Genomic DNA, 26,353 nt, shown 5'->3' with positions numbered 1-26,353 from the left:
TAGCTGATCAAAAACGAACATAAACAGATAAAAAGAAAAGAGGAAGGTCTCAACTTCATGTTCTGATGGATGTCTGAAGTACTCCTGGATTTTGTGGAATTGTCATAAACATCTGTGTGATTATTTTTGTTTGTGTTTCTGAATCTACGGACTCTCATTTTATGTAAACATTGTGTTTTTACAATGACTTTTTGTTTTCAACAGGCCTGTCCAGAAATCTGGAGACAGTACCACCTTACGGTAAGATTTGTTTCTATGTCTTTCTATGTCTCTCATTTAAAATGTGAAGACAACTTATGCAAACACCTCGAATGCATACAGAATATGCCTGAGGGAATTCCAGGTGACTGACTGTGTTAAGCATCTGAATTAAGAAAATGACTGGAGTCCTTTGTGACAAAAGTAAAGTCAAAGCATATTTGTGTGTAATAAACCCTCACATGTATATAAACACACATATTCATCATTAGCACTAATAGTTATGATTGTGGCTTGCAGAGAAAAGACTCCTGCTGGTTTTGGCTTTGTGTGAATGTGGATAAATGGTGGACTCCTGATGGTGTGTCTAAGCGGAGGAGAGATCAGCTTTCATTCGCCACAAAGGGCTGCTTTAATAACTAGCTTTGTGTTGAAGTGTATAAAGTTACTTAATACACTGAATTTTAAAATGTAATTTAATATTTGAATGCGAATTTGAGACTCCTTAAAATGACACGATTTGTTTACACGAGTTTTATTGAGTCGCTGTGTGCATTTCGCAGTATTTGCATCTGTGTGTATGCGTTTTGTCACAGAACAATCTGAAAGTGGTTAATTGGCAAACTCAGTGAGCATTTTCTCCCCAAAGATCCACCAGGGTGAGAAGGCATGTGACAGTCACACACACAGCTAAACGTCAAGGGGCGCACTGGAACATCTGCACACGCACACACATCCGCGCAGACTCCTGGAATATAGACCTCAGCCTAAGAGAAAAGAGCAGGTTGTTTGTCAATTAAAAGACGTGATAAAGCATGAAATGGGCTGCCAGCATCGCGCTGCGCCGAGCAGTCACTCGACCCGTCACACACACACACAGTCTAATTAGCTAGCCTGCCTAATGAAAAGGCCAGATCGTTAGCGCTAGCCTGGTGCGTTGGGTGGCAGAGTGGAGAGAGAGAAAAATAGAAAGATGGGATGAAAAGAAAATGTTGCCTCTAGGGCTGTCAAAGAGCTGCGTGGAGGGTTAAAAGTCTTAAAAAATCGTTCTCACTTTCACCGTTTCTCAGATTTATGGTTTTGTTCTTCAGTGTTGAATAAAAGGAGTTTTTTCTGAGTTTGTACTGATTGAGTTCAGAGCACAAAGAAGGAAACTGATATTATTATCCCTCCTTGAAAAGCGTATCCTGGTATCTGTTGTTTCTGCCAAAGTACCATAGCTATTAGTTATTTTTTATACAATAAAACTGTGGAAAATTAATGCTAGTTGTTGTTAAGTAACATTTAAAATAAAAAATGAAAATAATTTCAAAAATGAAAATAATTTCTTACAATAAAACCCAAATTCACAATTGAAATGTGCGTATATAAAAAAATTAATTTTATATATACAGACACACAATCAAACCAAAATTTATTCAGACACCTTGAACATTTCATTCATTATTACAGTTTATTCATTATAGTTTAAAAAAAATGGTAATAAAATATGACAAGATCTCAGAGTTAAACTGTCAGGAAAAATTAATCTTATTAATTATGTCAAAGTGTCTGAATAATCTTTGGTTCCAAATTTTTATCAATTTTACTGGTAGTCCACTGTATGAAGAATTTTTGGGTATAATATGTCACAGTTTACTTTATTTTGCTATCCTCACTTACATAAATGAACTATAGTGTCCTGCACCCACTAGTAAAAATATATCAAAAATATCAAAAACGTCTAAATAATTTTTGTTTTGACTGTATGTATGTGTGTGTGTGTGTGTGTGTGTGTGTGTGTGTGTGTGTGTGTGTGTAATATATATATATATATATGTATGAAAACTAATTAACAAGATTTTTTTTTTTTAACATTTTTTTTTACATTTTTTTGTATTATAGTTCACTTTTATTTTATAATATACTGTATTCAGCCTATGTCATGTTAATAATATATAATAAATTATTTTAATAAATTAAATGTAATATATAAAATTTTATAATAAGCATTTTAATATTCAGCCTGTGTTAAGAATTTTCCATGTTAATAGGCTTATGTTTGTTAATATTAATGCATTTTAATGTCTAAATTGTATTAAGTATTAATTTGCCCTTCGTTAGATTAATTAAGATACTTTTATATTGTGTAGGTACGATTTTGATACACTTGATATCCATTGTGAAATCTGAATCAAAAATCAGATGATAAACACCTAATAAATAAATAAATCAACAGAAAGAAAGAAAGGAAGAAAGAAAGTTGTTTTACACAGTTTGAATCCTGTATTAAAGATTTTACAGTTGTATAATTCAAATAATTAATAATACAATAAATAATACAACAAAATGTTAGTTCTGTCTAGACCAAAAGGCCTTTTGCCATCACAGTGAATTGCTGTTTGCGTGGACAACATATGTGGACTGTCGTCCGAGTCTGTGGGCTTTATAGTGGTGTAAAATAGCGTGAGATGGTTTCCTACAGGTCCACTTGGTTCTGCTGGGCTGAGTCCATCTGCTTGTGCATTACTTTCATCCTCTGGGTCCTGCCCTGGTTCTGTTTGTGTGTGTAGGTACTTAAATTGAGTCACCCTCAACAGACGGTCTTTAAGGCCTTTAAACTATCCTGGAGTCTAGAGGGCTCAAAGTTAAATACAGTACAGATACCCCTGTGTGTGTGTGTGTGTGTGTGTGTGTGTGTGTGTGTGTGTGTGTGTGTGTGTGTGTGTGTGTGTGTGTGTGTCGTGCTTTGGGAGCTCTGGCCTGTCGCCCTATGCTAGGCCCAGTCAGGTGTGAAAAGGCATTCTGTCAGACCAGTCCCTTTCTACTGGGTCTGTTTATACTGTGTGTATATATATATATATATATGTGTGTGTGTATGTGTGTGTGTGTGTGTGTGTGTGTGTGTGTGTGTGTGTGTGTGGATGAGGCCTGCACCTGTCTTCACTAACAAACAACCACTCAACTCTACTAAGTTTGCCACAAAACCCAAAGGAGACCGACAGAGAGAAGTGCGAGTGTTCACATAAGCTATGCAAAGAGTGAAAGTTTTACAAAGAAAATGTGACGTCTGTGACAAATGTGCTGTTTGGTGCGATGATCCTGTTCTTCTATTTATTCTTTTATTCAATCTTCTATTCAAACTTTTAGGCTGCATTATTATATAATATGGTCATCACATGGTAAGGACATCACATTCCCCTCAAATCAAATGTCCTTCATGCTCTCTAAAATCCAGTTTTAAGCATGTTCTGTACACACGCACAACTGGATGCATTTTTTGTGAAGGCTAGGTGTATTTAGTAGCACACTACATAGCTTTTATTCTCTAGCTCAGATATTACTGGTCTGACGGGGATATGGATTCCAAACCTTTTAAGAGGATGAGCAATTACCATTTTTAAAACTTCTTTTTAAAATCCCCCCCTTTCCACAAACTGATCAGCCTAGTAATCCTTTACACTGTAATGAAATTTAATTGAACCATTAGCATAAGTGAAATGTATGAGGAATATAAAGTTTTTGTATTCAAAGTGATCAATTTGTGCCATGCAACTTATTCTTTTAAAGCGAAAAGTCAGCGGCAAACAATAAATAAAAAGTTTTGCTGTCATCAGAGATGATACGAAGATTTCTGAAGTTCATTCAGTAATTTTGACACTGCAAGACAGAGCTAGAAATGCTCTGAAAAACTTATAATGAACATTTAATACTTCTTATTCACTATAGAGGATTTTTTTGCAGATATGTTGTACATTTAGTTACACCTTATGCCATCAGGAGATAGAAAGGTCTGGAATCAGCCTGTTCAAATGTTTAAACAGGAAGCAAATACTGTATATAGTTTGTAAATGTCTACATAGATGTATACGTGTTGGTGTGATAGACATACAGCACCATCTACTGATATAGATTAGGTACTACAGCAGTGGAACATTGTTCTTGGCTTATGTGCATGTTTTTGTGAAATAGCCATATTTCAATAACAAATATGGCTGTAAAATGTCCCCAGAAAATAGTTTTTATTTAATAATATTGGTATGCTTTTATATCTTTTCTAAGTGATTTTTTTTTTTTTTTTTTTTTTTTTTTTTTTTTTTTTTTTTAATAAGGTTTTTGCCTGGTATAAAATGGGCGAAACAAATAGACTTAAATTGAAGGAGGGCCAAGTCATATCTAGGGATCACAATATCATAAACACTTATGAAGGTCCCTACTGATTGCCAGGTAAAAAAGTTTATGAATGTGTGTGCTGACATTTTTGTAAATTGTGAGACGACTTCTCTCCTATAGTGAAGAGGAACACTGTCCATAAGATGTGGAGAAGGATTTGACAAAGTTTATTTTAGAGTATTTATATTGATTAGACTCCCAAGGGAACAGCTCAGTGAAAATGTCAAAGCACAGCGCTCAGATAAAGCTGTTCTTTCTCACGTTGATGTTATGCTGCTGAGCTTTTTAAGAGTCTATGATTCCTGTGTGGAACCATCTGCAAAAGACATGAGTTCAGGAGAAGAACAGTTTAAATTAATTGAGAAATAAATATGGATGTGTGCTTATGAGCTTGAATTGAGGATTTAGTTTTGCGGTCTGTAAGATTCTTTTATATTTTTGCAAGAAGTCTCTTATGCTCACCAAGGCTGCATTTAATTGATCATAAATACAGTAAAACAGTAATATCGTGAAATGTTATATTTTCTATTTGAATATATTTACGATGTAATTTATTCCTGTGATGGCAAAGCTGAATTTTCAGCAGCCATTATATTCCAGTCTTCAGTGTCACATGATCCTTCAGAAATCATTCTTATATGCTGATTTGCTGCTCAAGAATCTTTATTATTATTATCAAAGTTGAACACAGTTGGGCTGCATAATACTTTTGTGGAAACTGTGAATGTTTTTTTTTTTTTTTTTTGGTTTGTTTTTTTGCATGCTTTTTTGGCTAATAGAACATTCAAAACAACAGAATTTTTTTCATCATTTGGATACATTTTTTTTGTAACATTTCAGGCTTTACTTTCACTCTTTGGTCAGTTTAATGCATCCTTGTGGAAAAGAAGTATTAATGTGTACATGTGTGAATTGTGAATGCAGCTAAAATTTATTACAAATTTAATGAAATTTAGTCCCCCTTTTAATCTAACTTTAATATTTTTCACATTATTATTGAGTGCCGAGTTTTGCCACTGCAAGCACCATTCACATTTTCTTCAGGAAATGTACATTCTAGTTATTATTATTTTGTATATTGCTTTTCTGTTGATAAACTGACCACTGTGATTCATAAGTGTCATCATGCTATGTTGTGTGATGTCGCCACCTGGGGGAAAAACTTCAAAATGCTTCAGTAGACATTTGTTTTGTAGCAGTATTGTGCTTTTCACTTTGTCATCTCATTCCTTCATCTCTTTGTGTGGCTTCTTTAGGGAAGTGTTTTCTTGTTCTTTCTTGTCTCTTCCTTTTTCTTCTGGCTCATGTGTTCCACTCATAGAAACTCAGATAAGCTAAAGACTTTCTTTATAAACAAATTATTTAATTCCAGCTGTTTCTGCCTTTTATCAAGTAGAAAATTGAAAATGCAACTGGTAATATTGGGAAGAAGAGGGGTGTGGGATTGGGAAAGACCCAAGCAGATTCAAAATCGACGCCACATCTCCGATTGTCTATTTTGATAATTATATGACAATGTCATGATGCAGAAATCTTAATTTAAGCAAAATATAGTGTCGTCTTTCTTTTGACTTTTGGAGTGATATATGAACTAGACATTTTCCTTGAGCAGTTTAGTGAGAATCAGTGCAGGAAATCTTGATATTATGACCTCTTTAGATGCAAACTCCTCAATCGCGAATACAAACACAGTGCTTACGCTCCCGTTTACTGTTTCTGTCTCTCTCTTAAACTCACAAACCCACATACGGTCTCTCACTCCTCCGCTGGTTTGGACGATGGCTTCTGGTTATCAGTTGGAAGGCAGGCACAGAGAGACCGATGTGTGTGGCATTGCATGACAGGCCAGGGGTCGATAGCATTACAAGGTGTGTGTGTATGGCCGCACATCCGTGTAAGAGTGTGTGTGCCTCTTGGCTGCCAGTTTCCTGTGTCTGCATTTGAATTACAAAAGCAAGAGGAGCTGGCATGAAAATAGAAAAATGTTTATCTGTTAGCCTCTCTCGCCTCTATGTATACACACTTCTTACTGAACTGAGAGAGACAGGAGAGTAAACGGTCTGCAGCTGAGACCAGAAATGGGTCAGAGCGTCCTTCATAGCTTTTCTTTGCATCTTTTCATTTATGGAATATTTTGGCGTGAAACAAACGTGAAAAAGTGGATGTTAACAGGTGGGTTGACATAGCGCTTCCAGATAACTTACATTAGGTTCATGTAAATAGCCAAAAAATGAAGACTAATTGTTCAGTTTCTAATAATATTATACATAAAACAGTTTGGCTTAACATATTCTGTGGAGGTGTGTGGTTTGAGTTGGTTTTTTAAAGTTTTTTCTAAATGTAGACAAAAATGGAAGACCATTTTTATTCATTCATGATTTCGGAAAAATCTGTGAAAAACAGATTTTGCTCACAAACACAAGAAAAATTTAGCTTATTGGAAATGTTTTCTTTTCCTGAACACCGGTGAGACGGCTATAAAAAAAAAAAAAAAAAAAAGTCCCTTATTTTAGCCCAAGTAGACCATCACTGGCACTGTACAAATACATTTGCGTATATACAGTGGCACACTGTACACCTTTTCTTCAAAGCACTGTTTGTAAATCACATCACAGGAAAGCAGTTGACCTGCATGGAAAAGGCTCTGCTGAGCTACTGCAGCTCTGTCATGTCAATCATCACACGTCTTGTTTTCTGTCTGCTGTGCAGGAGAATCAACAATCAACATTTGAGCATTCTGTGTATGTACATTTAGGCCACCTCTATGCCATATTAAAAATATTGTGCCAGTGAGTATGTACATGCCATAACAAAACCTGACATGATATAGACTATTGCAAGTGGAATATTGGAGGTTATATTCTAAAAAATGTGTTGGCTCAACAAAAAAAAAAGAAAAAAATGCATAAAATTGAGTTGTGACAACTTCGAATAAAATTGTTCAACCAACAAACTAAATTGAGTTAGAATAATATAATAATTTGTAACGCAAACAAACAAACAAAAAAGTCGCTCCAAATACTTGAGTTGTAGGCTGGGAACCAATTAATCTCAGTAAAAATCCACAGATATCATAGCACATGTTTAATGTAACTTATTTAGCATGTATATTTTTGAACAAGTAAGATATTACTTGACATTGGCATTAGCGCAGTCATCACTAACAGAGTCAATGTGGTGTTTACCATGTCATCTACTCTTCAACACAATGATTACCACAAAAACTTCAACATAACAGATACTCTTGTAAATGTAAAATATAACAGCATTAAACACTAACCGGTCTTTCCCTTCACTAAAACCCAAATAAAATAAGGCTTAATTTCAACATTTATTCTCCTAATCCAGTCCTATGCAAAGAATGCTGGGAACTAGAAATCCACTACCCAATTTCCAAAGACAATTTCATTAAGTTATGTCCAGTTAATTAAAAAAATTACCTTAGATTTTCATTACCTTAGAGCTAACATTCACTTAAAGTTTAAAGCTTTAAAAACTTGATTGAATAATGATTTAATAATACTTTTAAATGTAAACTTTAGCAAATCTTTAAATATCCATTTTTTTGAACTGTACATTATAATGTTGTTATGCCCAAATTTACTTAGCATTTGAAATGATTGATTTTAGTGTTTTATTTATTTAGGTTCTGGATCCCTCTTCCTCTAGCAAATTGATCCCATATCTGATTCCGTTCAGCTTCCTCTTCCTCTCTCTCTCTCTTTTTCTCTCTCATACACTCACTCTAAAGAGGCATAGGTAATTTATGGTTTCTTAAGTTTCTTAATCCATACTCTTCATTAATCATTGTGTTTTTGTGGAGTGTCATATATTGAATGCATTTCTGGATGAAAATGGTGAATATCTTCTCATTATTTCTATTTACCCCCATCCCTTTCCTGTCCTTCTGGGGGGTTCTCTAGAGTTTTCTATTACGTATGCAAAATGCACCCCAAATCTCCCACCTCTCCCTAATCCACCAAGCACACAAAGACTGTTTACACTGTGTGTGCATGTTTGAATTGTGATTACACTGGAAACAGTTTGAATTTGATGTGGGTTTAAGGATTAAGGTTGTGTCCGCCTGTAGCCAAGGTATGAGGTGCTGTTGCCAGGATGCAATGTGTGTGTGTGTGTGTAAATGTGTGTTTTATTTGCTTAAACGTGTGATTGTGTGGGCATGGGAGCCGTTTTCTTTGAGGAGGCAAGGGAGGCGGTGCTTCTTAAAAACATTGGATGAGAAAATAATCAACAGTACAATAATAAAACAAGAAATAATATGAAATATGAGAAGAAATATTGTGCAAAGCACTCATCTTTGTAACACTGTCCAACAGCAACACCAGCAGATGAGCTTTCAGAGAGAGGCAGCGTCTCTTTGGCTTCTTGAGCATTATTTTCTCATAGATACCCTGAAGCATGAGGGGAGGAACAGACAAAAAGTCATGTGAGGGAAGGCAGTTCCTTCATAGCACATGATTGGCTTATTACTCAGTCAATGCGATAATGCCCACCTATCATGATTGCAACCGGTCCATAAATCAGCCTGATTGGGAACTGTTTTGTAGTTGGTTTTAATAAATATAATGTTGGTTGCTTGTTGATAGGGTAGCGCTTTATTTTACAGTCCTGTTTCGCATGTACATACTATATACTTATTGTAGTTATAACTGGGTAATAACCAAAGACTTTATGTACAGAAAGACGGTGAACTCCTATTACTATGAATGGAAGAAAGTGCAACACGCAATATGGCAGAATAAGTCCCGCCTTCTAAATAAAAGAGCCAATCGCTGTTTGGTTAAGTCAGTGGGTCACTGCAGCTGCCGTTAGAAGCTCCAGGTTGCTATAGAAATACTCGGTGTTCTGAGACTTGCACTTAGGACTGCACATGCGCATTAGTTTGGTCCAGTACACTGTAAGTACATTGAAAGTGCACATACTGTAAAATGAAGTGCAACCACTGATAGTGTAAGATAATTGCTGTTCAATTAGCCCTGAATCAGTGTAAACAAATCAAACAATCAAAGTCAGAACATGAATTTATATTGCATTAAATGCTCTTGCTTGACCAAAACACTCAGTTTAACTTGGGACTAATTTAATTAGAATTCTACACAAAGGAGAACATTTTAACCAGTAAATTACATTTTTGAAAAAAATCTTTAAAAATGTAGTTCTCTTTATCATTGTGGTAATGGTTTTTCACCATTTTTCATTGCTTTCACTAGATCTTTTCACTCAGTCTTTTAACAAATAAAAAAGTGGAAATATTCAATGCGCACTGTAAAAAAGTGCCTGGTTAAATATACATAAAATAATGGCAGCATTGATTGTCAGAAATGTATTATAAGAAATACGATGACAAGGTATATGTTACATCCTATAACTGTATGTTTCAGTTATATAATGTTAATATACCAAAATTTGCCTTTACTTCAAAATGCATTAATAACCAACAAAATAATGCAGGTGGCAAAATAGAAAGCCACATGATGAATCAGAGTCCATGGTGTTAAGGGTCACACAAAGACAAAGCATCATGACAGTAACACACGAGACTAAAATAATGCTATAAACATAAACTAAATTTAAACAGGAATTGTAATACCCTAATGTACATCACTGATAACAAATATAAGAAACAAAACAAATTAAATAATATATAATCATATGTAATGTCATACAGGGACTTCTGGGAATGTTTTTGTTTTACTGTTTTTCCACTGTGTATTATATGGTAATATGGTACTTAAAATAAATAATATAATATAATTAATATAAAGTCGTAAAAGCTGCATACTTTTTCAAATAAGATATAGCATGTCACTGTTGGATGCAACTGCTTAAAATTTCATAACTACCAAATAGTACAGTAGTAGTAAGGGATGTTGTAAGATATATTTTGAAGCTACAAACAAGATTCACTTAAAAATAGCATAAACCTAAAATCGGTGAGGGGGAAAATATGCTATATTTCAGGTGGATAAAATGCTAGATTTTGTCACAACTTGGGTTAACTGTTTTTTTTTTTTTTTTTAATGAAAAAGGTGGTGCAATGTACATGTATTTGTGTCTATGAATGCAGTTTTGCACAAGGTCGTGTGTATGTGTGTGTGAGAATATGCTCTGTGACTCTTGGCCCTGAAACACAAACATATCAGAGGCCACCCTCTGCCCCGATAATCCTTTCAGATAGAGGTGATACACACACACTAAAGAGAGGTAATTAATAGTGCCACAGAGCAGCTCTTATGCACAGAGGATTGGATGAAGGAGGGGTCGCCCTGTCGTCTTTTTTTCTTTCTTTTTTTTTGTTCCCCCTGTCAGTCTTCCTCCCTTTTCCGCCGCATTTGAGCACAAGTGTGATAACAAGAGCTCAAGGTCAGGGGAGGGGAGGGGGGCACAGCATAGGTGTGACGGTGGGGAGGGTCTTCTTAAACATCAATTTGCATGAGATAGCAGTAATAAAATGTGTAGAGAAGAAAAATAGATGGATAGTGAAAGTACAGTAGAGAGGAAGAGTGAGACAGAGGTTAAAGGACAAAGAAACGAAAGAACAACAGGAGCATAAGAAACACTGATGGAGAAAGGGGTAGTTTAAAAGCAGGAATGTGGAAAGCTGTGTGGAAGTTAATACATTTTTGCATTTTCTGAGGAAAATTTGCTTGCTTGTGCAGTTAGCAATAGTATGTAGTAAGTGGTTGTCAGTGGTTTTTAGCACATTAATGTGTAATTGTTAGTGGGATTCTTGAACATCTGCATTCTTCCACAGATGAGGATGGAACAGCCTACTAAAATGCTCAGAAAGTGTTGCGGAGTCTAGAAGGGGAAAAGAAGTTTTAGCTTTTAGAGAGAAATCGCAAAATAATACAAAAACTCAAAAGAAATATACAGCTTTCTTTTGAGTTGTCCTCACCGGTTGCACATGACAATGGAAAAAAACAGTATAATCCTGTTTGTGAACAAATGACTCGTATGAGATGATTCTTTTTAATTAATCAGTCATAAAGATTTTGGATCTAATGAGAGGTCCGTTTGAATCAGTCTATCGACTCATTCACTGACTCAGCTGGAGTTGATTCTGACTCACTGAACCACAATTTTGTCATGCTAAACTCAAAAAAGTAAAGAACTGTGTACTGTTATGTGTGCTTAAGACTTCTAACATGTAAATCAGAGTGCTTGTTCATATGGGAGCAAGTAGAAAAGATAAACACGTTTGGGGTTGGTAAGACTTTTGTAATATTTCTGAAAGAAATGTCTTATTGAATGTGTAAAGATACAATAAAATCATTAATACTGTAAAATATTATTACAATTTATTAAATATATTAAAATTACTGTTGTAAAATTGTTATTTTTAAGTGTAATTTATTCCTGTAATAGCAAGGCTGAATTTTCAACAGTCATTACTCCAGCTTTCAGTGTCACATTATACTCCAGAAATCATTTTAATATGCTGATTTGGAATTTCTTAATAATATCAATGTTGAAAACAGTTGTGCTGCTTAATATTTTTGTGAAAACATTGATATATATTATTTTTTTGTAGAAATCTCAAAAGAACAGCATTTATTTAAAATGTTTAAAAATATTTTGTAGCACTATAAATGTTTTTACTGTCACTTTTCATCAATTTAACATATCCTTGCTGAATAAAAGTACTATTTCCTTTCAAAAAAGAAAAAAATCTTACTGACCTCAAACTTTTGAACTGTACTATACATTCAGAAAATTCAGAGTTTTGTTGTTGTTCTTTTCAAGGTTCTATATTTAAAAAAGAAAAATGCATGTAACCAAATAATGGCATTTTTTCATTAGCTTTAATAAAATAATAATGAATTAAGGAACTGTAAATGCTTTGTGGAAGCGAAATTAAACTAAAACCAATTAATTACAATTCCCATACTAAGTTGGTGGTTTCTAGGGTGTTTTGGGTGGATGCTTGGTGGTTGCTTATTGGCCCAGGTCAAAAGAAAGTTCAAGTTTCTCGTTGATATTCTAGTTCTTAGATATGCCTCAGATTCCTCCTTCAATGTCTATGGGATTTTTTTTTCTTTTTTTTTTTTTTCTCTAATTTCAGCATCTACCAGGCAATCGCTTGGAAAAGTAACGTCATATCTCTCCTCAACAAGCCAAATGATTTGAGGTGTCATTCACGTCCATAGTACATACAGTACAGCATGAGTTATACTGAAGTATAATACTTAAAGTAAGGGGTTTGATCAAAACTCTATGTATGAACTATAGTGATGCTTGATTAGCAAATATCACTAATAAAGGGCAGTGAAAGGCAAACCGTGCAGTGAGTTTGGGGGGTTAGAGTGAGTGAGCGATGGAGAGAGAGAAGGGTGGGCGTCTGGGGGGTAACCGGTGGTGTCTTTGTGATGGAGATGGAGCAGTCTCCAGCGCTGAGCTGATAATGACCAACGGTTCTAATAGCATTCACCCCTCCACCCTTTAACCACTCAAGCGGAAAACGGACAGAAAGAAAGAGAGAGAGTGTGTGGAATGGAGGAAGATATGTTTAAAATATGACGTAGTGGGACCGCGTGTGTCCTGGCTTATTGAAAATGCGCGTATATGAGTGTGTGTATGTCTCAACGCCCCCTTGAGGAGACATTAAAAGACAATATGTGTGTAGTATTCGGGCACGCACACACACGCACACAAACATGCTCGCACCAGTCGGCTTACCCTCTTTATCGTGCTGTATTTACGGAGGGCGATGGAGCGTGAAACGCCTTTGGGCTCCCCGGGACCAGATGGAGAAACACACACACATACACACACTCCAAAGGCGGCCTTATCACCAGCGCATTACTGGGATTTATTGATACCCTCGGTAATCACTCCCTTATATCACCTCAAAGAAAAGAAAAATATACAGATTATATGAATGTCTGTGAGAAAGAGTGGGAGGAGGAGACAGAGTGGATGATGGGAGAAAGAGAGAGTGAATGGGGGTCATCATTCACTAGCGAGATGGGAAATGTAAGTGAGGTTTATAATAACAGAACAGAGTGAAAGGAATTGAGTGAAGTAGAGTAATATAACGCAGGTAGTCGGCTACCGCTGACATGCACACGCTCACAAAGGGCACAGCTGAGGAACCGAGGTGCATTCACATACTTGACATGAGCGGAGTTGTATTCTTGTGTGTGTTTAGAGACTGTTCTGGTAGTGGTTGCGCCCAAATTCATGTCACCCTAATTGGAGGTTTCTTGACCTGACTTCTTGTTAGCTTGTCACACAGTAGATGCTTTTGCTACAAATGGGCATATCAACCTTTGTTATTATGAGTATTGCAGCCTGCTAAAAGACATTTGCAGAATGTCAAAGCTGCTCTTTTCCACACTATGAAAGCATAAAATAACCAAGGGCTGTCAAAAATGGACAAAAATGAACCATAAAGTATATAAAAAAGGTCAGTTTGACTCGTTCATTGTTGGAAAAAAGCAACACAGGAGTATGAGTAAATAATGACAGAATGTTTATTTTTCTGTTAATTATATAATTATAGGAGGCCTTGGCAAACTTTCAAGAGGGCCTCAAGATGACTTAAAATGATTTAAAACAAGTAAAAAAAAAACCCATTAAAATAAGCTTTTCTATAATGATTTCTAGACCAAGACAAGTCATGTAAATTGATAAAATGTGATGGGCATTTTTATAATGAATATAGATGTTTCTAGTTATGCCAAAGACTATAGAATAACACAAGACACTCGTATTGTTTTGAATGGGAGAAAGTGCAACGCGCAATATGGCGGAATAAGTCCCGCCTTCTAAATAAGAGCCAATCACTGATTGGTAAAGTCATCGCGTCACTGCAGCGGCCGTTAGAAGCTCCGGTTCCTATAGAAACAGTCAGACGCACGCCTCCGAAATGAGACACGAGACGCACGCTGTAGGACTGCGCATGCGCATTAGCTTGATCCAGCCAGAAAAATAAAAATTTTTGTTATGATTCGAGCATTTACAAACAAAATTTATGAAACAGTTGTTGTCAGATTTCATTGGTGATTTCAAATATGAAATTTAATCGAAAGCTTGGCAAACAGCTTTGGAGAATTTGATGTTTCCCCATTCAAAGAGATAGAAGCTGCACTTGCATGCCCGAGAGGCGTCTCAAAGATGGCCGCCGAGTGAAATGACTTGTCTTAAAAGGACTTTGGTTATTCCAAACTCTAAAATATTTTATCGGGTCGAAATTGTAAATAAAAATATTTATCCAGTAAGTCATGAATGACTGGAAGAGTCGTGTAAATTCATTGGTTAAAACGGTCAGCAGTGTCATTATTTTGGTAAGTTTTTTAATCATTCTCTTTGTGCTCCTAACTCCATATCTGTTTGTTTCTCTGTAGACCACTTTGGGACCTCTCTGCAAGTCCAGTGATCCAGAGGCCTGCAGGAAACCTGCCTACTGTTATAACTGCTCTAAGAAAGGACACTTTGGGCATGTAAGTGGATCTGCCTCATCCATGGGCATCACATGGGTGTGCTGGTTGTGATGTCACTTTTGCTTTCTGCAATGGATAACAACCACAACAACCCCTCAGCAAAACTTATATACCACATTTTCACACATAAACAAAATAAAACCCCTGCTTGATACCTGTGCTGGCCCCTCCTCACTTCAAACTGCTCTGTTTGTCATACTGAAACCAAAACACATTTTCAAAATGTACGATTTAAAAAACTGCTGATTTTTTTTTTTTTTTTTTTTTTTAAATGCTCAGATTTTTCACCAACTTACTATAGGTGTACAAATATTTTGGGCATTCTATATCTTTATGCACTGCTAAAAATATTAAAACTGAAGTATACAGTGTGTGCACAATTATTATCTAAGTCGATATTCTGATTGTATTTTTTTTTTTTCCCAAGCACATTCTACCAATTCCAAACCACATCAATTTTAATAACTATTATTAATTTTGAATATAATCATTTATAAGTCATATATAATTAATTCTTAGGGCTTAAAGTGAAAAAGCCTTGTATTCAGATGTGCATAATTATTAAGCAGGTTTTCTTTTACAGGTAAAATGGGCCAAAAAAGAGATTTAACTCACTGAAAAGTCAGAGAGTATTAAATGCCCATGAGAAGGATGCAATACTATAGAGATTGTGAAATTAAGGCCTTACCATTGGACAAGAAATGCTGTTTGGGGCACATACAAAAAACAGGTTGAGAAGAAAAGATATTAACTGAAAAAGACTTTAAGAATTATGGTGAAGAATTAGGTGTGAAACCTTCAGGAAACCTTTAGTCTCTAGTGCCACCATTTACCAGAACTGCAACCTACCTGGAGTCTCCAGAGCTACAAGGTGTCAGAATCTCAGAGACTTTGCTACGGTAAAGAATCATCCTGAAACATGACCCCCATTTAATAAGAATCACAAGAAGACAGATTTTTTTTAAAGGCTTTATAGACAGATAGTACGAGAGTGACTCTTGAGGGACCAGTACCACTTCCTCTTGTACCACTGTTTGAAGAATTTATCTTCCAGAATCTGGCAGTAAGTTTTGGGAGTTCAATTTAAGTCCATCTCCTACCCTGAAAGGTCCATCTTGCTCATTGTTAGTAGCAGCTCACACCATGACTCCCTCACCACCGCTGCTGTTTGACTTGAACTGGTGCTGGTACCTGAAAATTCTGTCATCATTTACTCACCCTCACGTTGTTCCAAATCTGTATGAATTTCTTTCTTCTGCTGAACACAGAAGAAGATATTTTGAAGAATATGGGCAACCAGACAGTTGATAGGCCCCATTGACTTCCATAGTATGGAGAAAAAAAAAATACAATGCAATCAATGGGACCCATTAACTGTTTGGCTACTGACATAATTTGAGGGTGAGTAAATGATGACAGAATTTTCATTTTTGGGTGAACTATCCCTTTAAGTCACTCTCTACTGCCCCAGTGAGCATTTCGCTGTCCAATGGTCACTTAATTTTGCAGTTTATATAGAATTGCCCACATTAAATTTAATTTCTGACTTTTCAGTGTGTTAAATCTCTTTTTGGCCCAATTTAACTGTAAAGGAAAATCTGCTTAATAATTATGTATCTGAATACAAGACGTTTTTCACTTCCAGTCCTCGTTTACAATTATATATCACTTATAAATGATTATATACAAAATTAGTAGTAGTTATTAAGAATGATGTGGTTTGGAATTGGTAAAATGTGCTTGGGGAAAAATATGGTCAGAATATTGATTTGCATAATAATTATGCACGCACTGTATTCACTACCGTTCAAAAGTTTGGGGTCAGTGAGATTTTTTTGGAAAGGAAGATATAGCCTACATTTATTTAGCAAGAGTGCATTAAATTGACAGTAAAGACTTTTACATTGTTACACAACAAAGAATTTCAAATTATTGCTGTTCTTTTTAATATTTATCATCAAAGGATCCTGAAAGTTTTTTTTTTATTATTAGTTTCCACAAAAATATTAAGCAGCATAACAATTTTCAACATTGATAATAATAAAAATATTTCTTGAGCATCTAATGAGCATATTAGAATGATTTCTGAAATATATTCAAATAGAAAAAAATATAATGAATGATATGAGATGGTAAAATGTGTGTTTTCTGCAGGAATGCTCTCAGAGGAGAATGTATAACGGGACGTATCCCACCCTGCCATTTATTTCCTATTATGACACAACAAAGGACTTCAATTGCCGGGAGCACAGAATTAAAAAGAAGGCCAGAGGTTTGTTGGAATCTTTCTGATAATTTTAATTGATAGACACTGATCAACCTACAGATATAACATGTGTGTCTCTTACAGAACTTCAGGATGCCGGATTGATTTCCCCTGACGGAGGCGGTTTCACATCTACCCCTCAACCGCCCAGGAAGAAACAAAAAACCAGCTACAAACAGTCTCCATACCCACACAGCACTCACACAAACAACCAGCCAACGCCGAAGAGGCACATCGCACACACGCCCAAACATCATCCACAAGCGTACCAACAGAACACACACTTCAGTGTCAAGCAGAACTCAGAAACACCAGGGAACTACGGCAAAGGCACCCCTCAGAGCAAGTTTATACCACAACAGCAAAGCCAGAAGGAAGCCAAAAAGAAGAAAAAGGAAAAATCTGCAGTTATAGTTTTAGATGAAGATACAGACTTTCCTAGAGGTGGCAAAAAGGGCCCTCACATGAATAAGCCCTTTGGAATGGATAAGAACGATAAAAAGAAAACAAACAAAACAACGAAAAAGAAGGAGAGGAAATTGAAAAAGAGATGGAAAAATGCAGCAAAAGATTCTTCCATGTATCCCTCTGATGAAAACCTTTTTCAGATTAAACAAAGAAATGTTAGAAAACGTTAATAGAAAAAATGCCCAAGTATGTGAAAAGGGCTTCAGATGTTCTCTCACCAATATTGACTTTTTCAGATTGGTTGGTTGGTTTTGGTCCTTATATCCACGTTTTCATGTACAGTATTAGGGCTGTTGTAGGATAGTTCTTGGAAAGCAAATCAATGCAAATCAGACCGTCTTGCCCAAATACAGTTGAAGTGCTGTTGAATATTGTGAATGTAAAGCAGATCATATCTGATTTTAGAGGATTCAGATGCGTAACACACACACAAATTAATTAGGAAAACAAATACATATTGAAATTGTAAATTCACTGTGTCAGTGTTTGGTGTATTTCACTTTCACAGTATTGTAAAAGAGCTATTAATTGCTTGGCTGCGTTATACAATGCTTTTCATGTACTAAACTGGCATTAAAAAGTGCATAATTTCAAAAATTGAATAGGTTTAGCAAATGTCAGTTTTTTTTTAGTGACAGGTGTACTGCTTGTACATGAGTATGGAGTTCTCTAGTTTATGTACATGCTGACTTATGTAACATCATAATTAAAGTGTTTGTTTTGATATCCTGTTTGAGATCTTTTGTATTAACATCTTTTTTTAATGAATATCCAGGTTTTTAAGCAAAAGTGTGTGATTTTAAGCTATCCCAACTTAAAGGGTTAGTTCACCTAAAAATGAAAATTCTGTCATTAATTACTCACGTCGTTCCACATCCATAAGACCTTCGTTCATCTTCGGAACACAAATTAAGATCTTTTTGATGAGAGGTTTCTGTCTCTGCACAGAGATCCAACGCAATTACCACTCCAAGGTCCAGAAAGGTAGGAAAAATACATCATTAAAGTTCTCCATGTGACTCCAGTGGCTTAAACTCAATTTTATGAAGCAACGTAAGTGCTTTGTTTGTGCAAAAAAACAACAACATAATTTACCACTTTATTTACAAAATAATATCCAAAGCATGTTCACACAACAATGCCAGCTCTCGTGTGAACACAAAACACATGCGTTGTGATGCTCTCATGAACACTCATACATGTGCGTTGAGTTGACGTGCGAGTCTGAACACAACACAACACAACACGCATGCGTTGCGTTGCGATACTCTCTTGAACGTGCATTGCAGACCAATATTTTTTTAAGTAGTAAATTGTTCTTTTGCGCAAACAGTGCACTCGCGTCGGAGTTACATGGACTACTTTAATGTTTTTTAATGCCTTTTAATGTCTTTTTCCTACCGTTTTGGACCTTGGAGTGGTAGCTGCGTTGGATCTTTATGGAGAGACCTCTCAGACTTTATCAAAAAAATCTTAATTTGTGTTCCAAAGATGAACAAAGGTCTTATGGATGTGGAACGACATGAGGGTGAGTAATAAATGACAGAATTTTCATATTTTGGTGAACTAACCCTTTAATATGCAAAGAAAACTAAGACACCTATAGGTTGATTTTATTAAAAGTATGAACAGACTCTGTGGGGCTAACAAAAAATTCCTCTGTTTATTTCAGCGGCCCACCAGCTTAACCAATTACATAAGTTTGGGGGTGGGACTGTTTGGCCAATCAGTGGCAGATGTGGGAGTGTTTTGAAATCCAGTTTAAAAGCAGCCATTATTTCTGCAATTTTTTTAAAAATATACTCGTTCTGTCCTTGTCTACTTTACAGACATCGGTACGCCAGTTCGTGGTGACAAGTGACTGTCTTTATGAGTGAGTCATTTAATCATTCACTCAACTGATTTGTTTAACATCGCTGACTCATTTAGGAATCCAGCTTCGATCTTTTGCTCAGATATTCTCAATGGTGAATTCTGCTTTTGCTTCATTTGAAACAGTTTTCGCTGGTGGATCAAAATAGATCAGTAACTGGCGATATTGTGCCTACAATGTTAAGTTCCTCAGTATGAGCTTCTTGTTTATTGAACTTGCAATCATGCTGTTCATCTGAGTATCAGTGCGGCTGTGATTACCTGCAATCTCATTAAAATCTGCCTGTTGAACTAAAATCTCACTTTTAGACAAAAATATGTGCTGGACCTTTCTCCTCTTTCCTGTGATTATCTTCTTGAGCTCCAGGTGTTGTGTTTAGGGCTGTTCAGCTTTGAAGTAATGACAGGCAGAAAACAGCTGGTTAAGTGGTAAACCATTACCATTTCCTTCCCTTTCCCTATTTTTCACTTTTTAAGATCCCACATTCCTCCTTCTATATAATTCCTCCTTTCTCATTCTCGGGTTGTTTTTGTTAAGAACAATGTTTGAGCTCCAGAAGAGTACAGATTTGTTCAACTGTTCTGTCAAATGTTTTTCTGCTCCGCAGGACCGTCTCTCTCTCTCTCTCTCTCTCTCTCTCTCTCTGTGTGTGTGTGTGTGTGTGTGTGTGTGTGTGTGTGTGTGTGTGTGTGTGTGTGTGTGTGTGTGTGTGTGTGTGTGTACGTTTATGTGAAAGTGTGTGCCATCAAGCTTTTATTGCCTGAAAAGTTTTTCAACAGTAAAACAGGAGAGATGATTGCTTAAGCCAAATATAAATCCAACACCAAACACGGCAATCCAGCCCACATGCAGAAAGAAAAATCCCATTTTTTTTCTAAAGATTTGCAGACAGTATGTAAACTCAAGGGTCCCCCAGGGCTTGGCTGAGATGAGTAAGAGAGATACAGTACGATGTGAGTGAAGAAATATAGTTTCTTCACTATTGTCACTGTTGAAACTGAATTTGGTTGTTAGTCACACAAGATCACTCACACTGATTTACTCTGACTAATTCCTTAGAAATGATTAATCAGGCTTTTTACTGGCATAGTTGGCCACAACACATTCCCAGTAATGTGTCTCAGCACTTGGACTGAGCATACAGCTCTCAAAACAATCACAGTCATCCACTTAAATGTAATTATTTAACCATACTCAAGATCATTTTCATTTCGAGGACAGTGTTTGCCCGTAAAATCTTTTTTTTTAGGTCATGATAGTAAGTTGCGCTTTCTAGCTTCCTCTTGAAACTAAATTTGCCTGCAGATCTGAATCTTGCCTCCACCACTGTGGTCCATTTCAGCTGTATGTGACATGTCTTTTTCATTAGTTCAGTTCTCAGTGCAGACCAACTGGGGCTTAATAAAAGCTATATATATATATATATATAATGCACACAGGCTAAAAAAAACATATTAATGTATCTATAAATATAGCTTTAAACCCATGAAAGTCAAAATATAATGAAAAATGGGAAAAGTTTGTGGTTAAAATAGATGTTCATAGTTTTTTTTTTTTATGGTCCCTGCATATGTGCTGATTGCTTGCCAGAAAATGTCACTCAGTGCTGAGCATGGCCAAGTTTATGGAAACCATGACAGAGATGAAGTATGAATTAAAAAAAGAAAAAAAAAGACATGTCCTTTTGGTTTGAACTGAAAGTGTAATTGAGCAGTGTTCATTTTATGTACTATTGTATTTATTATATTTTGAATTAGCTTTGTTTTTTATATTTTCAGTTTTAATTTTAATTTTATTTTAAGTTTTAGTAATTTTGTTTTGTGATTTTGTAATTTTTATTACTTTTATTTTTTTTCTTTTAATATTTCTATATATCTTTCATTTCAGTTTAAGTAATCATAGTACTTTTATTAATTTTGGTTTTTCATCTAATATTAAATCACTAATAATTATCCAGTAATAGATGCTGATCATATTTATTGTTAGAAACTCAGTCCACTCAAAACGTTTGACAGATATCAACTCACGACACAATAACTTATAAAAACTTATTCAGAACTGCATGGTTGATATTTAAAGAAAATGTTAAATATATATAAATATATATACTATATATCCATTGTAATACAACTGTTACATCCTCTTTCTGATGGCTGGGATGATGATAAATTCTTCCATTTTATAGAACATTATACACTATATTGCCAAAAGTTTTGGGACGCCTGCCTTTACGTGCACATGAACTTTAATGACATCCCATTCTTAATCCGTAGGGTTTAATGTGGAGTTGGCCCACCCTTTGCAGCTATTACAGCCTCAACTCTTCTGGGAAGGCTTTCCACAAAGTTTAGGAGTGTGTTTATGGGAATTTTTGACCATTCTTCTAGAAGCGCATTTGTGAGGTCAGGCAGTGATGTTGGCGAGAAGGCCTGGCTCGCAGTTTCCGCTCTAATTCATCCCAAAGGTGTTCTATTGGGTTGAGGTCAGGACTCTGTGCAGGCCAGTCAAGTTCCTCCACACCAAACTCACTCATCCATGTCTTTATGGACCTTGCTTTGTGCACTGGTGCGCAGTCATGCTGGAACAGGAAGGGGCCATCCCCAAATTGTTCCCACAAAGTTGGGAGCATGAAATCGTCCAAAATGTCTTGGTATGCTGAAGCATTAAGAGTTCCTTTCACTGGAACTAAGAGGCCAAGCCCAACCCCTGAAACACAACCCCACACCATAATCCCCCCTCCACCAAACTTTACACTTGGCACAATGCAGTCAGGCAAATACCGTTCTCCTGGCAACTGCCAAACCCAGACTCGTCCATCGGATTGCCAGACAGAGAAGCGTCTCCACTGATAGAGTCCAGTGGTGGCGTGCTTTACACCACTGCATCCGACGCTTTGCATTGCACTTGGTGATGTAAGACTTGGAAGCAGCTGCTCAGCCATGGAAACCCATTCCATGAAGCTCTCTACACACTGTTCTTGAGCTAATCTGAAGGCCACATGAAGTTTGGAGGTCTGTAGCTATTGACTCTGCAGAAGGTTGGCAACTTCTGCGCACTGTGCGCCTCAGTAAGCGCTGACCCCGCTCTGTGATTTTACGTGGCCTAACACTTCGTGGTTGAGTTGCTGTTTTTCCCAATTGCTTCCACTTTGTTATGATACCACTAACCGTTGACCATGGAATATTTAGTAGTGAGGAAATTTCACGAATGGACTTATTGCACAGGTGGCAACCTATCACGGTACCACGCTTGAATTCACTGAGCTCCTGAGAGCGACCCATTCTTTCACAAATGTTTGTAGAAGCAGTCTGCATGCCTAGGTGCTTGATTTTATACACCTGTGGCAATGGAACACCTGAATTCAATAATTTGGAGGGGTGTCCCAATACTTTTGGCAATATAGTGTATGTGTGTTTGTTGCTCTATCACTCTCGAGTGAGATATAAATGTGGAATAAATTGAACTTGATTAATTTTCAGCATTCTTGGAATGGAAGGAATGCTTGTAATATTAGTCTTTACAGAGTCCTAATACTGCCCTTGCATTAAAGTCTTAAATCACATTGATCATGTCAACATTTTATGTTTCCACTGCCTTGTAAAGAAATACACATAAAATGAAGGCCTTGGTTTTTAATGACCCACATGAAAAATTACGTTTAGTTAAGTTTGTGTGTGATCTGCACAGTATGAAGTTGTATTTTTTGGGATTTGCTTTTATCAGCTTATGTCAGCAAAAGTCTTTGACCTATGATGTACTAATAACAGCAAAAACAATTTAATGTTATTTAACCACTAGAAACTTTTTTTGAGACCTAAAGCACTAAGAGAAGCTCAACTCAGAGTTCTTGGCGATTTTTTTTCTCCTGTGGCTGCACACTTAAGAATCTCAGAAGTTGTAGTAGGTTACCCAGATATTTTTGCCTCCAGTATCATGAAGACTGCATATTTCAACATCCTTCTCATCTGACATACTGCTTTTCGCATACTAGGGAAGTATGAATATTTGTACGGCGGGAGAGAGACTGTCTTACAGGGTTCCCACGGCCATGGAAAACCTGAAAATAACATATTACAATTCTGATTTCCAGGCTGGAAAGTTTTAGAGGGAGATACATTGTTTTTTCTAGTTATGCTCCTCTATAAAGTATTTCATCAGCTAGATATTGCTCTTTGTGAGTGCTTGTGTAGAGTAAACTTGCCCTCGGGACAGTGTGATAACATCAGTCTCGTCTGTCTGTTGAGGACCTTGTTGGAGATATTTGCACACTAATTTGTACTCTAGTATAATTAGTTTAAATCTCTCTAAAAGTCATGAAAATACAGGAATTCACTGGTGTTAAATTCCCTTGCTAATGTCAGAACACAGGCTGAACACATCTCTATTGACAATGCTGTATTTGTAGTTTGCATTTCCATCCTCTCAACAGAGTCATTCCACCTTTAGTACTTTAGCAAAAAGATTTGGGGTTGTTTGATTTAGTACACTTGGGAGACATCCACTGTTATTATGTTATTTACTGTCCATACTAATCCACAGCGGGCATGTAGAATGCAGGGCTCAGCGCTGTTATTAAGTATGCTTAGTACTGACATTCCTCTCCAAATCCCCGTACTTTTGGATGAGTCTCTGTCGAATTTCCAGCTATCTGTTTCTGTCTCTTAAAAACTGTCCACGAAGGCTGTCAGAGATTTGTCTGCATTTAACGTCACTTCAAGATTTCCTCCAAGCAGTCACTGAATAGACTTCTCTCTATTTACCATCCTGAAGGATAAGCAAATGTGACTAGCGACCACATAACACACTATCCGCACACACATACATGTACAGATACATGTCATCTAAATCACTGCACTGCAACAGGTGTGTAGTCGACAGTGTGCGGATTGGGAATGTGTCCGTTTTATGCTTGTAAATCAGAGTAAAGCCTCTCTATACCTCTCCTTCCTCCTCATATTGTAGTTTCCAGACAAAAACTAATTTTCATAGAGCGCTCTCAGTGCAGAACACAACAAACAACATCAGTGGTGTGCACTTGGTCTAAGTACATCTAATAAAAAAGGGAACTGAGTAAATATCACTGCCAGTAAGTGGAGTTTTTAACTTAGTAGTCTTTCTTTTGAGGGTTTTAAAAAGTGCATACAAAGCTGCTGTGCACTTTAGACAAATTATGCTTGGTCTTAAATCAGACTCAGTCATAGATTATCCATGTTTTTCATTATTTTAGTGGTATTTCTTTGAAGTATTTAATCCATTAATTTCTGCTCTTCCTTTTGTACAAACCTCAAACTTCTGTGATGAACTCAAACACGAAATCAATATCAGATTATCTTCCATCACAAGCCAACAAATTTGGCTTGAGATAACTGTAATGACCTCAAAATGGTTTAGGGGACATTCAACCCAACAAATCCACATTTCCTTTGTGAAAAAGAAGTGTGCTTGGTTGCACTGAAAGTGCGCTGATATTGTACTTCAAATGTTGAAAGGATGTTTTTAAAAAACTGTACTTGCAGATAATTTAATATTAATTCAATAAAAGACAACTTCAGTAGAGAGTACACTTTCATGACTAAGTGTGAGAACACTTTTAAAAAGTGCACTTTGTAATGATGTCAAATTAAAAGTTTTACTTTAAAGTACATGTTAAAGGTGGGGTAAGTAGATTTTCAAAAACACTGTTGGACATTGTTGATATTTGTAATCAACCCAAACAAACCCACCCCTCTCTTCATTGCTCCGCCTCCAAAACTCACCCTCCAATCCTAACCACCCTGCTCCGAGTCGGTCTCGAACCCCGGCCCGTTCGCTGCTGGCAGGCGAGGAGAGTACACTAAAAATTATGCTAAACATTGCATTCTCTAGCGGCCGTCAGTGCGCAGTGGTTTACCTGCACAACTCTCACTATCTAGCCACTGTTAAACACGCAATACGATTATTGTGTCTGTGTATCACAACTGACGTGCAACAAAATGCTTCATGAAAAATAAAGTGCAGATGATGAACAAATTACAAAGAAGCACAAAAAATGAACGTACAGTACACAAGAGTAAATACAACAAGTGTTCGTTGTTAGTCGCCAAAGGCACAGCAGCTCCAGACAATCAATGACACTCAAACCCAGTGTTACTCACATGTGAAGTGAAATCAAAGCAGCCTCTGTGTCTGTTTTCAGGCCTTCCCACTTAGCTCTCTCAAGCGCTGGAAAGCTTTTCTAATATTAACGCGGGTCCTAAAGCGCTTGCCCAGTCATAAACCTTCATTCCAGTGATATTCTTTTGAGCTATTTTGTATTGTCTCATCCCTCTTTCTGCAGTTTTTTTTTTTTTTTTTTTTTCAAATCTCCCTCTTGCTCATTCTGTCTCCTCGACCGTCATACTAATGCTGACTGGTTACACATTTGTTGTTGGTGTCGGCCCGACTAACTTCCAAACAGTGTTTTTGAAAAACTACATACCCCACCTTTAAATGGTATTTTTAATAATCTTTTGTCATTCTTTAAAGTATACTTATTTTGATATCTTGACTAACATGCTAAAGCACGTGGTCAGCTACTTGAATATAATTTTACCTGTATTGTGTTATTAGATTACATTTAATATATTTTAAATGTAGTAAATTGCAACATCATCATTATAAATGTGTAATTACAAATATGTTTAAATGCATTACAAGTTTAATGAGAACTGAAATTAGTTTACCATAAATGCTTGTCAGTACATTTTGGACTAAACTTCAAGCATATTTCAAAGACAATAAAAGTAATTATGAAATTACATATGAAGATATACTTAAGTCCTTCTTAAGTCGGTGAAAAAGCACACTAAAGTTCAGCTAATTGCATTTAATATAAATTTAAACTATAACACATTTTCATTTAATTGCAGTTAACACCGTACACATGAGAAAACAAGAAATACAGGCTTAAGC

At 36.3% G+C, this 26,353-nt stretch overlaps 1 protein-coding gene across 3 annotated transcripts in view; it reads left to right on the top strand.

Moving 5' to 3' along the window:
- zcchc7 (zinc finger, CCHC domain containing 7) overlaps positions 1-18,274 on the top strand; it is a 56,098-nt gene extending 37,824 nt beyond the window's left edge. For all 3 annotated transcript variants that reach the window (XM_051888640.1, XM_051888632.1, XM_051888643.1), the window contains exons 6-9: positions 205-240; positions 14,721-14,816; positions 16,971-17,088; positions 17,167-18,274. In XM_051888640.1, coding sequence (XP_051744600.1) covers positions 205-240; positions 14,721-14,816; positions 16,971-17,088; positions 17,167-17,720 — 804 coding nt within the window. In that variant the 3' untranslated portion in view covers positions 17,721-18,274. The remainder of the gene's footprint in view (positions 1-204; positions 241-14,720; positions 14,817-16,970; positions 17,089-17,166) is intronic.
- Positions 18,275-26,353: the final 8,079 nt, after the last annotated feature.

Source organism: Ctenopharyngodon idella, chromosome 1 (genome assembly GCF_019924925.1).
Source record: "Ctenopharyngodon idella isolate HZGC_01 chromosome 1, HZGC01, whole genome shotgun sequence".
Taxonomy (NCBI): domain Eukaryota; kingdom Metazoa; phylum Chordata; class Actinopteri; order Cypriniformes; family Xenocyprididae; genus Ctenopharyngodon; species Ctenopharyngodon idella.
This window is presented reverse-complemented; position numbering and strand designations above follow the sequence as displayed.